We start from the raw sequence: 15,055 nt of genomic DNA on the forward strand, positions 1-15,055 counted from the left end.
AATCACGAATGGATTCGGATGGAAATGGAGCAGAACTCCACCCCGTTTTCCAGAATTCTTCCAACACTCCACCCCCTTGTTGGAAGAATATACCTCAGAACTCTTGAACAAGAAGGTAATAAAGAAAGCGAGGTCCATCAAATTCCAGGGAAGGCTGCTTTGTGTTCCCAAGAAAGACAAACTCAGAGTCATTCTAGACTGTCTCCACTCAACGAGTTCATCGAGAACAACAAGTTCCAGATGCTTACTTTGCAACACATAAGGACCCTTCTACCAAAAGGGGCGTACAGAGTCTCAATATACTTAGCAGATGATTACTGGCATCTCCCGATGATTCCCCTATCTCCTCCTACCTAGGATTCAAATTACAGAAGAAGTTTGTCTTCAGAGCAATGCCCTTCAGACCGAACGCAGCCCCAAGGATATTCACGAAGCTAGCAGACACAATCGTCCAACAGCTATGCACCGAAGGAGTTCAAGTGGTAGCATATCTAGACGATTGGTTGGTATGGGCAGCATCCAAGACTACTTGTCTGCAAGCAGCCAACAGGGTGATCCAGTTTTTGGAACACCTGGGCTTCAAGGTCAACCACAAAAAGTCTCGTCTCTCTCCAGCTCAACAGTTCCAGTGGCTAGGAATCCAATGGAACTTAAAGTCACACCACCTCTCCATTCCATCCAGGAAGAGGAGAAAAATAGTAGGATCTGTCAGGAGACTAATCCGTCACAAGAGGATTTCAAGATGCCAACAGGAAAGAGTATTGGGCTCTCTCCAGTTTGCAGCAGTGACGACCCTGTTCTAAAGGCACGTCTGAAAGATGCATCAGGAGTCTAGAGGGAATAGGCATCAAACGCTCCAAGAGATCAAGTAGGTTGACCTCGACCTTGTTGCACACGCAGTTAAGGCCATGGTCAACAGCTAAGAGCCTAGCAGAGACAATTCCCTGCAACCACCACAACCATCAGTGGTGATACACAGGGATGCCTCCTTGGAAGGATGGGGAGGCCATTCTCACGACAAAAATGTGAAAGGGAATTGGTTGCAGCAGTTCAAAAGATTTTATATCAACATTTGGGAAGCTACGGCAGTTCTTCTGACGTTGAAGAGACTATCCCCTCACAGATCAATCCACATCAGATTGGTCCTGGACAGCATGGTGATAGTAATGTCTAAATCGACAAGGCTAGAGATCACCCCACATCAACCATGTGATGTTAGCCATCTTCTACCTGGCAAGGAAGAAGGGATGGCACCTATCAGCAGTTCACCTACAAGGGTTCCGTAATGTGACGGTAGACGCTCTATCCAGGCGAAAGCCCATAGAGACAGAATGGTCCCTAGATGCAGACTCATTCTCCTTCATCTCGGAAAAAGTCCCAGAACTGCAGATTGACCTCTTTACAACGAGCGACAACAAGATCCTACTAAGAGTCCTCGACAAGCTAAGATCCTTGATAGGGATAGCACAGTTGTGGCCCCCAAGTGGCCCAAAAGCAATTGGTTCCCTCTAGTCCTAGAGCTTAAACTGAAGCTTTTTCCTCTGCCGAATACAGTGCTATCTCAACTGGTCTAGAAGTTGACTGTCTACCCTTCATCCTCGAGAACCAGCAACCTACATCTCATGATTTTCTCCCCCTAACAGCAAACAAAAGGTTTGGAATCTCGAAGGATAAAGTTGAATTTATCGAGGAATATAAGTCAAGTTCGACTAGGAGACAATACGAATCGTCATGGAAGAAATGGGTGTCCGTGAAAGCAAGGAAACCGACAGAGATATTGATAGATTTGTGTCTTGTATTCTTCATACACCTCCACGAACAAGGCCTGGCTGGCCTCTACTAAAATTACCTCTTGTAAATTGGCCCTGGATATACCACTTCTGCACGCTTTTGAGGTAGACCTCTCTGTTGAAATCTTTAATAATATCCCAAAAGCATGCGCTAGACTCAAGCCAGCAGCCCCACCAAAGCCCATCACGTGGTCTTTGGACAAAGTCTTGCACTATGCTTCGAACTTAGACAATAAGATTGTACTCTGAAGGATTTAACACAGAAAGTCATTTTTCTATTTGCAATAGCCTCAGGGGATAGAGATAGTGAAGTAGTGACCTTATCCAGAAACAAAGGCCATATTCATTTCCTAGACTCAGGTGAACTGAACCTTTTTCCTGATCCTGCCTTTCTTGCCAAGAACGAGCTACCCACCTAAAGGTGGGGTCCTTGGAGAATCTGCACATTGAAGGAAGATGTCTCTCTGTGTCTAGTAAAGTGTCTTAAGGTCTATCTTCAAAGAACTTTAAACTTCAAGGGAGGACAGCTCTTCAGAGGCAAAACTTCAGGATCAAACCTATCTTTAAGACAACTGAGAGCAAAGCTCACCTACTTTATTCACAGAGCAAAGCTCACCTACTTTATTCACAGAGCAAATCCTGACAGTACACCCGTAGGTGACGATCCGAGGAAAGTTGCTTCTTCGTTGAACTTCTTTCAACATATAGACTTTGAAAGACTCCGCTCATACACTAGGTGGAGATCATCCAGGGTCTTCTACAAACATTAAACACGTCGTTTAGTGCTGCAATGAACAGTGGACTGTTTTGGGACTTAACAGTGCATTAAGTGCATGGGTATACCTACCCTCTAGTGCAGATCACAGCTATGATTAGCATCTCTGTAGGTGCATATCTGACCAATACACCAGTGCCAAGTGAACGTTTGCGTCACAGTGTTCATGCATTTCCAAATATCTGAACATGTCGGATAGATTTGGTTTCACATGTCCATTGAGTGGCGTTATTCTGATAATGTATTTATATATTTTTTCTACGTGACAAAATATGGACTTTGATGAGTTGTAATGCTGGATCAGATTCATAGTTTGATGTAACTACATTTGATAAATTACTTGCATAACAAAATACTTAAAACATATTCGCGTCTTAATACTGCTCCCATAGATATAAGCTAATAAAATACACTAGAGTTTTATTCAATTCCTGTATAGGGCTTATATCTTGAAATTACAATAATAATTTCTGGAGGAATGAAACTTACATTCTCATGGTAAGTAAAAAGGGTAGGCTTCAAAGTTTTCCTTTTTTGTTCCAACGGAAATACAAACCTTGAATCCTTATTGTCAATATCGACATTTTCCCTGCTGGGGGCAGGAAGCACTAAACCAGCTCCAGGCTTAGTAGAAATGACAGATCTCTGGAATTTCATATATAGGTCTAGTAGACGAGATAAGGAAATTAACTCAAGGTGGAAGGTGCATACACAAACCCACAGCTAATAGTAATTTCAAGACACTTCTCTAGTATACTTCCATTAGCACTACATGGCCTGAGCCCAAAGTGAAAAATCAATTTTTGGGTGAGAGGGCCATGTCGACCAGATGGACCCACCCTTTTGCTGACCCCTCCCAAAAATACTTTATCTGTGGCCATTTCTGCTTAACGGCAAGAAAAAGAAGGGAAGGAGGTCCACTGGGTACCTAGAACGGCACCCCTTTCTTTTGCCACTCTTCCCCCTTACCACGAAGAGTTAAATCTATTCGGGGTGAATATTGACATGTGTCATATCTAGAATACGTCCCCTGATATTATGCGATATCCTTCATTGGATACTCGCGCAAGGAGTTAGAATCTTGGACCCTTCGGTTTAATTCTCTGGGAGTATCACTGTAGCAAATATCCCATAGAAGGCTACCTAAAGGAACCCTTCCATCAGGACGACATGGCCCTCTCACCCAAAAATAGATTTTTCACTTTGATCAAAATCCATTATATATGTCTAAAACATATGCAGTATAGAAATTGTGTATTTTGATTAATTAGGAAAAACATGCAAGAAATAGCAGACAGTCCTCTTAAATCTAAAGAGGATGTTGATCGGTAAATTTATTGAAGAAAGAAAATTGCTTGTCACAGGGTATGTGATAGTTCTGGCATATATGTCATCTAATATATTATAATATTTCAGAAAGTTTGGGAATGCAAACATTGATAGAGGTGTTAAATATCAATTAACTTTGAATTCATGAAAATTGAAGTCTATTAAGAGAGTTGTTTACTCAACAGTTCATAATTGTTTCAATTCGAGTCCATGGGAACACATCTCAATTTTAAAGTCATGGGAGCACATCTCTTCCCAGGTCTCCCAACCGGGCGGGGGGTACAGCAACTCACTACAGTTCATGAATGTTTTAATACAAAATAAGTTTAAAAATATATCATGCTGTCATGGCAATGACACATCTGTATTCAGACTCTTGCACATGGTTCTCGTCTGACAACCCTCGAACAGGGATCGAGCCTGACGACTTTCTCCACCCGTTTTGAAGAATCACTCTATTATTCAATTTTTTTGGGTGGGGCCATAATGATTATTACAGGTTATGGGTAGCGGTGTTAGTGTCCTTTCAAATGTAACACTCTCCTTGGTATTTTGTGCGTAACTCACCATACCCGCTTCTGCCTGACTCCCTCTCCTACGTTGACCTGGGAGGTAAAGGGGGAATCAAACGGTTTTTGTTAACATATTGTCTTGTGCCACTGCATTCACATGATTACACAACTTGCGATATTTGTTGGCGTCGTTTCTCAAGAGGTCATAGGTAATTTTTCCATGACCTCCACGTCTTTACACTACATATCTACGTGACATCAGGAATCAGACATGGTGTCACTGCTCCACACCAGTGCATTAGGGCCATCACGGAGGCCAAATAATCTTACCCGCCTGGATGCGAAAGTAGTTGGGTGGGACCCAATCCCTGGTCTACTCAGCCCCCTTGGGCTGACACTGGAGAACTCAGATCCAAGCCAAGGCTAAGGGAGCCTCAGGCTCGGGGCAGTGACCCAGGATTACACCCTGGCCCTTGCATCAGCAGTCTATCCCACTTGGCTACTGAAGCTACCAGCGATCTGAGCTCTTGCCATAGGGCTTGGTTCCGAAGTCGGTACACTAGGATACGACCCAGATCCTGGAGGCCAAGGTGTGGAGCTGTGACACTTGGACATGGACCCGAGCCTCAAGCATCAGCCAGGTGGGTCAAGACACCAGGTCAACAGAGGGTAACCTAACTACCTAGGCAAGCCCTGGCCTCGTTCCTCTCACATGTACCGCTTCTCTACTGGAGTAGTCTGTGACTCGAGTGCTGGCCTTTGCAGGAATGAGGCTTGTAGCCACAGCCCCGCACAAAAAAATGTGGGGTCACAACACCTGTTCCACTGTTGTGGTTAGCAGGCTGTGGTTGCGTATAGTACGTAGATTTACTATTAGGTTGAAGGCCTCAATTCTGCTGACTCACAAAACAAAACAATATACGTGAAAAAAAAATACTTTGATAGCTAATCATTTTGGAGATTTATAGATCTTCCGAGAATCTACAGTCGAGCAATGCTAATTTCTTTCGGTATTGAAGATAAGCTCAGACAGCAACTCTCCAGATACAGATGTGGTGCTTTCAATCTATTGATAACCTCACATTAAAGCTAATACTAGCCGGTTAACGATACTCTCTGATAAATCTGTAGATTTAGACATCATTGCAAATTCTGGGAAATCAGGAGGCGATTCAGGAGGTAATTCTGTTTGAGAATTTCCAAACAGAGCTGTCAAATCATTATAAGATAGACCCATCTGGGCCACTTTAACCTCGATCTCTAACCTGTGTTCAGGCTTCCATCAGGATATTGGAAAAGGTTAGAACTCCAGGGAAGCTCAGCAGTGATGAATAATTCTCTAACATTCTTTTTTTCTTGTTTGAAGTGAGATGAGGTTGAACAAGAGGCAGGTCATAAACTGGACCTTAGGATCTAGTCTGGGGTGATTGAATCCACAAGAGAATGAATCCTCTGGCAACAGTCGGTTGACAAAGTTGGAAGGCAAAATCAAGAAAAATCACTATCAGGAGGACTAGACCCTGGGCACTGGAGAACTTTCTACACTTGCAGGTCTTGAATTGTTTTGGCTGGAACTCTTGGAACCAACAGTAAATTGTTCAACAAACAGAATGCTGGAGACTTCCCAGAATTCCCAAGTCTGGGGGATCAATAACATCTTTCTCCCAGGAAGAGGAGGCTAAGAAACGAGGTGCTGGAATTTCCCACACAGAAGAGTACACCACCAATTTTGGAGTCAAAATTAGAGTTGTATTCATTTCAGTGGAAGTTTCTTCCCACAACTGGAAGAAAGTAGGACCCTGAACTACTTCTGGCTTTAATATAAGGGTCATGTCAAGTTTTTTCCGTGGATATAACCAAGCACCCAGTTATTTCATTCTCTCACCAGTCTAGCTGACTCAAGGACTATAACTTTTCCTTTGTTGTCAAGACTGGCTGCGACTTCAAGACAAAAGTTATGACACAACACTAATAGTCACATCAAATGAGTTACTAACTCTACTGTAATCAGAGCTACAAGTCCAAAAGTATCCTGAGTCTCTGTTACGGGACCAGGACCCTTCGGGTATCAAAGAAAGTGCCTCCTGAGATAGGCTGGATTCTTAAACCATGCTTTTAGCTGAATATAGTGAGCCTTCACCAGTTCATAATTAGTCAGTCTCCTCAGCTAAAAGGTGACCTTATTCTCGTGTATTTTAGTAACACTGAATACTTTTTCAAACTTATGGATGAGCTTGATCATCCAAACCAAAGAACTAGAGAACTCTTCTTAAATGGTTTATACTCACTTCAGCCCCTGGGTCTCAAGTTTCTGCTGAAAGCAACAGGATACTTTCAACATCGTGAGTACCCTTCAGTATACTCTCAGTTGGATTATAAGCAATCTCAGTGTGGTGGAGAAGGTTGTAGTTGAGAACTGCTCTAGACAAGTGTCAGTCCCATTTGTAAGATTCCCTAGAAATTGCACTCAATAGTACAGTTTACTTGTTCCACTGTGCCGTTACTAGAGACAATATACAGTTTTTTTTTTACACGTACAAAATTGTATTGCTCCAACAGCTAATTAAATTCCTTTAAAATCAACTTGGGGCCATTGAGAGTCAATATCCAGACTAGTGCTTGGCATATCCTGCTGCTCCTCTTATTCCTTATGGGTACTGCCGTTGCCCACTTGGATTAATGGTCGATCACCATCGGACACCCAATATAACCAGTACTGGTTGTAGGTACTTACAACATCCATAGCGACTATAAAAGGAGATAAAGTCACTATTTTCAAGGTTGGCAGTGCCACAATCTCCCTTGAGACCTTATAGGTCTGACACTCTCAACAAGTTCAGCACATATCCCTGATTATAATAACCAAGCATTTGTGCCAAACGAGTCAACAGATCATCACAGTCAATTTTTGTATTCAATTAGCATTTTGCAGGCATGTCTCTCAAACCAGGTCTATTAAGATATTGAAGGTGACTATAGGGATTGCAGAACCATTTTTGTTGCATTTAACTAGCAGACCCTGGTGCACCTCCAGGACAGACCAACATCTCCTACATTGCAGATAGGAGCGTGGTACTTAGGAGGTAGGAACTTAAGAGTAGATCATCTTAATGATAGATTGAATCTGTCAATGATCTGTCTTGATCCTAGCCATTTGGCTAAAAAAGGAGAGCATTCCCTGAGAACACTCTATGATCAGGTTCAGTGTCAGACACCTTCATGGCAGTGGTATCGGCAAGGAGCAGTGAGACTGAGAATACCTTGGGAGATAACTGATGAACATCAGTATTATCGTAAATCAACTATTTTTTGGGTAAATCCAAGATCAGATAGGCTATGTCCACCAGATTTCTGCCAAGGACAAAACAAACGTTAATGTCTTTACCACCACATACCTAAATGTCGGTGTAGTAGTTTTTAGTTTTTATTTTATAAATAAATTTGTTTGGCCTCCCATTTGCCTGTTTCCACAATTTTCTCTTCTTTTATCGGATGATGAGAGGATCCAATGTTGACATTATGAACCAACTGTTCTGGCATTAAGTTTTAAACCAATATAAGAGAAAGTAAATTTATGACGATGATGAGAGGATGGTGAGGGGATCTAATGCTACTGGGGACTTCCCTTCCATTTCCTTGTTTTTGAGTCTTGATGTGCAATACCTTCTAAAAACAATTTGAACAGACGATGGTTATATTGATCACAAATTTTGTATTATTTTAACACTGCTTTCAGTGAAAATTCAATCATTCATGTCAGAATGAAGAGCTATGGCTCTTGAAAGTGTAGGCTTAGACAGAAAACTGAAAAAATTATCTTGTTTCCTGTATACTGCATATTTGACTGTATCAAATGTATTTCAATTACTGTATAAATGAGTATGTTATAGCATAGAAATTTTGTGCAAAGAGATAGTTTAGGGCTAAAAGGAAATATGAGAGTGAAAGTTCATGAGTGTACGTATATGTAGATAGAAAACAAAGTATAAGTAAAAGTACGTATAAATATAACCCAGAGTAACCCCAAGATCCACAATAATGGGAGTTTCCATCAGGAGGAACACTTTGCCTCTAACTGGATGTGGCCTACAATACTTTTGCAGGCACCTGTCAAGCCCTCTAACCATTTTTTTTCGGACAGTTTCTGGTACTCTATGCCCAGCAGGCTCAGCACAGTCTCACTGACAATGCAAGCCTTTGCTCTTGTATCAACAAGAGTACAATATAAGGTGTCCTGTAATACTACCACACCTACCGTCGAGTGTTGAGACATATGATTACAACCCTACTGATGAGGTGTTTTCTCAGTCACGTACTGGGTTATAGGACAAATGCTAATATGCCAAGATCATAAATGGCCAAGTATTCAGCATCTGGCACACGAGCTTTCACATCCATCTTATGCCCCAGAATTACGTCTGTTTGAAGAACATAATTACAAAGTTCTAGCAAGACACTGAGGATGCATACACTGAAGTTCAGTCCGGTATGCGCCACAATAAACTATCAGGCAATTGGGACCAAAATGGACCCAGGTTTTCAGGTTCAATAGCTTAGAAGCTGTCAATAACAATTGCAAAGCTGGAGCAGTACTTGGAAACCGGATAGCCTTGGTCCGGTTCCTGCTAATTTCTTACCAGAAACTGCTGAAATAAGGCCTCCCAGAGCTTCAGCTGAGAGTCGGATGCTACACCTAAACCTTAATTCTGCAGTTCACAGCTACCTTGTACCTCCTTATACAGTGTCAGCCTAGTAGGCAACTTTAAAGCTGCAGATTCAGAAACAGTCACACAGGCAGTGGATACAGGCATTCTCATCACCTAGATAGTACTTAACAATGGAGTTAAATTCAGACAAGTCCGCAGGTGTCCATGCTAGATGACTGGCCATCAGAAGGGATTATGAGGAAATGTTCGTAGAGGAAAGCCCTGGAGGTTTTCTCTTCCCATAGCAGAGTGACCAACTCATCGTTAAAAATCCTCTCCTTTTTAATCTTCAGTGTTAGTTTCTTTTTCTTATTCTAACTCAATTACTTAACTCTCTCCAAATATCTCACCACTTGTCCCCTGACAGAGATCTTGTTTCTAACTATTAGGGGTCAATCCGTCATGAAGTCATAGATTTCGACCTAATGCTCTCCCAGATGCTCCAAGGATTCTTGGCACAGGCAAGCAAAAGCATCATCACCTGAAACGTCAACAACAGGTACACAGATTTAGCATCAAAGTAGTCAGGGTATGACAGCTTGATGTCTTCCTTGGTCAGTTCTTTCAGGTGTTCAATGGCACAGTCCATCTCCACGGTCCATTTCAGTTTTTTGTCCCCTTAAGATTTCTGTCCTCCAGTCTGTAAGCATTTAGGAACGAACTTCCTTTGGAATTTTATCAGTACCAGAAATCATTGAAGCTCATACACAGTGGTAGGTTTAAGAAAGTCCTCCACTATCTGGATATACTCATGTACCTCACGAATACCAGAATTTCCAAAATATGTAATATTGTCCTGAACGAAAGAAAAAATTTATCTTGTATCTGTGTTTCTGAACTGTAGCCAAAACACATTCTACCAGTTTTCGGTGTTGCTATAAGAAGCCTTAAGACTCAAGGTTTCATTAATGTAGATACTCCCCTGGGTCTTTGGGAACTCCTGCAGGATATTTAGCATTTCCCACTAGAACGCTGCAGGTGCGTTCAGCAGTCCAAATGATAAACGTCTGAACTGCCAGCATCCAAAGGCTGTAGAGAAAGCCATGTACTCTTTACTCTCCTCCACTAAGGGTAACTAGAGAAGCCATGAACATGGTCAAGTGTTGTGAAATACTTAATTCCTTGGAATCCAAATACAGAATCTGCCATGTCAGGAACTTATCAGAAACTGTTATTCAGTTTATGGTAATCCACACTCAACAGTTTACTGTTGTCCTTCTTGCTGACTGAAACAATGGTTGAAGACAAAGGAGAGATGCTGGGTTCAATAATACCAAGTGCATGCAGCTCCTGGCACTACTCCTCAATGGTTTTGTAAAGTTTCAGACCCTCTGATAAATGGTTGTCACATCTTACAGGTGGATATGTATTGGTGTGCTTATGCACTCTCCAACATCTGACAGAACTGGTTCTTCTGAGAATAATCCAATTCATCTGACATAGAGAGTCTGCCTATTTCCTTAGTGAATGCCTTCCCCAAGTGATCACCCTTTTTCATCTTTGCAGTTCCTTCTTGAAAATCTTTCACTACAATTAAAGCTTTTCCATCTTTCAGTTCTAGGATGCCAAGTATCCCTGTAGCTTTCTTGACAGACCAGGAGTTATGTCACCATCATAATACATGTCCAGCCAGTGATTGGGGCAGGGCTCATAAAAGAAGTGTCAAGCCCCTTAGCCCTTAGGAAAAACCATAATAGTGAGAACAGTTATGAGTTCCATAGCAGCAATCCTATTCAAATCAACTGAATGGACCTAAAGTACATAAAGCACTTGTTGGTAACACAATCTATGTATTAGCACAAAATATTCCAAAGAGGGTTTTTGGAAGTACTGCCAATTCTCATCCAATTCTGGGCTCTGTTAACAATCACCAAGCACCAGGTGCTCAGCCATAGTCCTTGAAGGCACTACAGGGAATGCACTCTGAGCAAATGTCATTGCATGCAGTATGAGGTGAATAGTACTGTACCTAAGGTCATAGGTCCTATTTGCAATAAACCCTTCTGTCCAATGGTGTTGGGCACCATGTACTGCAGGTATATCTGTACTGCACACGATGACAAGAGGTTGACCTCAGCTCGAGAGTCAATGAGAGCATGAAACTCTTCAGATGAAACCTCAAACAAGGTCACTGGGACAACTATGAGTGGGTCAGAAGTCAATTGTGCCAGGTTGACCCTGCAAAGGGTTTTCATTATAGCCCCAGTTTCTGCTTTGTTTGTTAAAGTATCAGTAGGAGAGGCTTCGGACAGTACCGGGGACAGGTTATCACAGGCCAGTTCTGAAAGTGTCATTAGATACACAATGATCACTTTAGGTTGTGTGGTAACCTCAAAAATCAAGTTTTCTGAGGCTGCCACCAGAATACTAGAGGCAAGCTTCTTAACACTCACACCCTCCTTCGGTGTAACCCTATCCTCTACACTGAAGGCCTGGTGTTTAATGCCCTGTGGTACTCCACAGTATCAGTGGACTTCCTGGCCTTTGACTTCTTGCTCTTTTTCTTCTCAATTACCCAAGAAAAAGCAATGGACTTATTACTTCTCTAACTCTCTCTGCTACTCTTTTAACAAGAGCAGGGCAATGGGGTCTGTGTATCTCTAAGGGATACTGCCCTCCACTTACGAGTTTTGACTGGGGTAGTTTCTCTCCTAGGGCTACCTCTGAATAGGTGACTTATAGCTACGGTGTGTTTGCTACCCACAGTGAGCAACATGGTGGCTAGCTGAGCCCAGCGCAAACCCAGGTCAGGGCATCTACAGCATTCATTAGCTGTGAGCTCTGGTTTTTCACATCAAGTGCAGTACCTTCTCTAGAACTGAGGAGACCTATCTGGGGTACACGACAGTGGCAAGCATACTCCCACAGTTGCAGGCTTTAGGACAGGTCAAGGAGGCATGCAAGGATGGGGACGCACTGAGAGCAGGTAAACGCCTAGGAGCAGCCATGGTAACCCTATCAGCATATGAGCTATGCCATGACTGTCCCACATAACTAATGGCCAATTGTTCCTCTGGCTCCTGGCTCCTCTTACATATGGCCATATCTAGGACACCCAGCAAGACCAGGACATCCTACCAAGTGGACTGATGACTGGCCATGGACTATTCCGTCAACTTGCCACCTACCTGGGGACAGTTTAGAGGAGCTTCGGCTTCAGCTCTTTCCGGTCTTGAGTACACTGTTGGTAGGCAGACTGGTACAGAGACCCCACTTGCAAAGCAGCACTTTTCACTAGTTCGTCCTCTTTACAGTTGGTGCTGTTGAAACAGGCTCTCCTTTTGGCATCCAATTTCTCTTGGGCTCCATTGAACTTTTATTTATGAGACCTTATGAGCAGCTTCAAGGGTACTTTCACTTACCAATTGTTTGTAATCATGTCACACAATGCACATACACAAAGATTTCCTTCCTGATCTCATGACATGAATCAGGCAGCAATACAGTCTATTGTAGGTATATTCAGAGCTGTGCTAGTGAACGGTATTTGTGTTAGGTACTTTTGTTATCTCATATACGGTAGTTCATGGTTCTTGTTTCTCATTGCTTGTGTTTAAAATACAAAAGCTACTGCATGGCAGTCTGTTACAAAGATAAACTGGTTTATATGAGTTCCCTACTGAGTGTAGAGCATTATGCAAACTGAAAAAAAAACAAGGTCATGAAACAATAAGATGGCTGATGAGAATCACAAATATGAAAAAAAATATACCATAAAAATGTACAAAGGAAAAAAAAATTAATGTTTTAATACTAGCACCATACTATTTTGCACCTCTTGGCTACTGAGGTAGCCCAGGAACTGAGCAGTGACCCGGAATCATGGTCTAGCCCCATGCATCAGCCCTGGGGCCCTAAACAATGAGACATAACACCCCCAGTGGGGTAGAGGCTCAAGGCCGTGTCACCGGAATAAAAAAAATCTCAGATGTAAAGTTCCGCTTCCCACGATCATGTGTCTTGCTTCTCAATCATACTCAACACTCACTTCCTAAAACAAAAATGAAGATGAAAAGTTAACTTAAGGGCTCATCAGTACATCAATACTTGATGCAGCTGAAAACATAAGTGGTGAGTCTTTGACAGGTAAGGAACGGGGCTCCTCACCCTTGTTCTCACCAGATTTAGGAACAAATTTCGAAGGAGATGTACTGCAGTAATTTTTTGTTGTTGCGAATCTAAACCCAAGTACAAAAAACTTGAACGTCCCACCATAAAAGCTCAATATTATGCATGATTTTTAGGGGTAACGGGATTCACAAAAGCTTTGTTGTGGGTTTATGGTCAGGTGCCATATATGCATCAGAAAAGCGGGATTAGTGAAGCACCATCTGGATGTGGATTCTCTATTAAAAGCAGTGCAAAGAAAAATTAATGAAACCCTCTCAATAACACCAAAAACCAACACACTAGGAACTTCCCTACCATGCCCGTATTTAGATTTGCCAAAATTCAATTCGTCCATTTCCGCAAAAATGTCTGGACTTCCAATTCATGGGGAATTTTCAAAAACTTCAGTTAGCAACCGTTTCTGAATTTAAATTATTTAAGTTCTGAAAAATTCCTGCAACAATAAAAGAAAAAAAAATCCTAGGCTCAAAAAGCACTTGTCATGAAAAGAACCCTTCTAATCGCCGGGAGAGAAATTACACCGTAAAGGTTTTTTTTTTTTTATTATTATTTTAGATTTAGGTTGGCAAAGTTTCCCATAACAACCAGTAAAGTCGATCGAAGTAAAATACTTCCCTTCGTAGTATTATCGTTGGAAAAAATGAATTATTACCATATACCCTACACAGTCATTTTAAAATACTTGCATAGGTTGGCCATGGTTTGAACAAGCATTTTTTATTTCAAATGTAAGGGCAATGCATGTTGTGCAATTGAGTAATTTTTAGCAAATTTCTTTAAAAACCCCTATAAACTGGAGGCATTGCATTTCTATTGGAGCCCCGTGCTCAGTGGGAAGAGCTACTACATATGTAGGTAAGAACCAACATACGAACATAATGGGAGCTGGTCAGCTTGACAACTTATAACAATGTAATATTGTAATCTGATTGACTTTTTCTCTCTAATGCATTTGCATGGATAATGTATTAAGAAGAAATGTTTTGTTTTCATGTGTTTTACCAATGAAAAATATAAGTTGGAATGTACGAGGTAGGTGGTGTATAAAAAAAAAATGTGCATGTAGTGTGTGTTTAACCATCAGTTTTTTCTTGAGGCATATACAATACCAGTAGCCAAAAACTATGATTTTTCTTGAAACAGGTCAGTTAGCACTCCTTCACAACATTCTACTATGAATGATTATATTTTTGTTTGTAATGAAGCCACCTTATAACTCGGATGGCAGGTTTTTATAAATGTACAGAATTTGAATCATGATTTATCAGTTTAACAAAGTGAATATACACATGGGTGAAAGGTTTTGCTTAGTCTTCTTTCTCTCATCTATGTATGACGGTTTCCATTCATACGAACCAGTAATAGTGTACGCTAGTTGGTGTTACAATGAATAAGTTGGTACAACAAACACACTGATGTTCACAAGCAATCAGTCATCCTAATGGAGAAAAGAATCAGTTTTCGACATTGTAGGTAAGTGACTGATAACCAACAACAAATATCAAACTTACCGAAAGAAAATGATAGTCTACGACTACTTTTTTGTGTGTATTGCCTCCTGAATTGGGGATGTCATTACGAGTAGCACTCCAACGGCTGGTCAGTAAACCACGTTCTTCATCGTATCCAGTGAAGATATACCTATGAAGAGAGGATTTTTTCTATTTATATATATACACACACACACACACATATATATATATATATATATATATATATATATATATATATATATATATATATATATATATATACATATATACTGCATGAGGTCATAGACAAACACATATCTACAAATATATGCATTAAATG

The 15,055-nt window shown here is 41.3% G+C and overlaps 1 protein-coding gene across 1 annotated transcript in view; it reads right to left on the bottom strand.

Annotated features, from left to right (window-relative positions):
• The window catches only part of LOC137641366 (uncharacterized), a 413,026-nt gene that overhangs the window by 256,103 nt on the left and 141,868 nt on the right, over positions 1-15,055 (bottom strand). The window contains 1 exon segment of the mRNA XM_068373852.1: positions 14,755-14,884. Within this exon segment, the coding sequence (XP_068229953.1) occupies positions 14,755-14,884 (130 nt within the window).

Source organism: Palaemon carinicauda, chromosome 5, assembly GCF_036898095.1.
Source record: "Palaemon carinicauda isolate YSFRI2023 chromosome 5, ASM3689809v2, whole genome shotgun sequence".
Classification (NCBI taxonomy): Eukaryota; Metazoa; Arthropoda; class Malacostraca; order Decapoda; family Palaemonidae; genus Palaemon; species Palaemon carinicauda.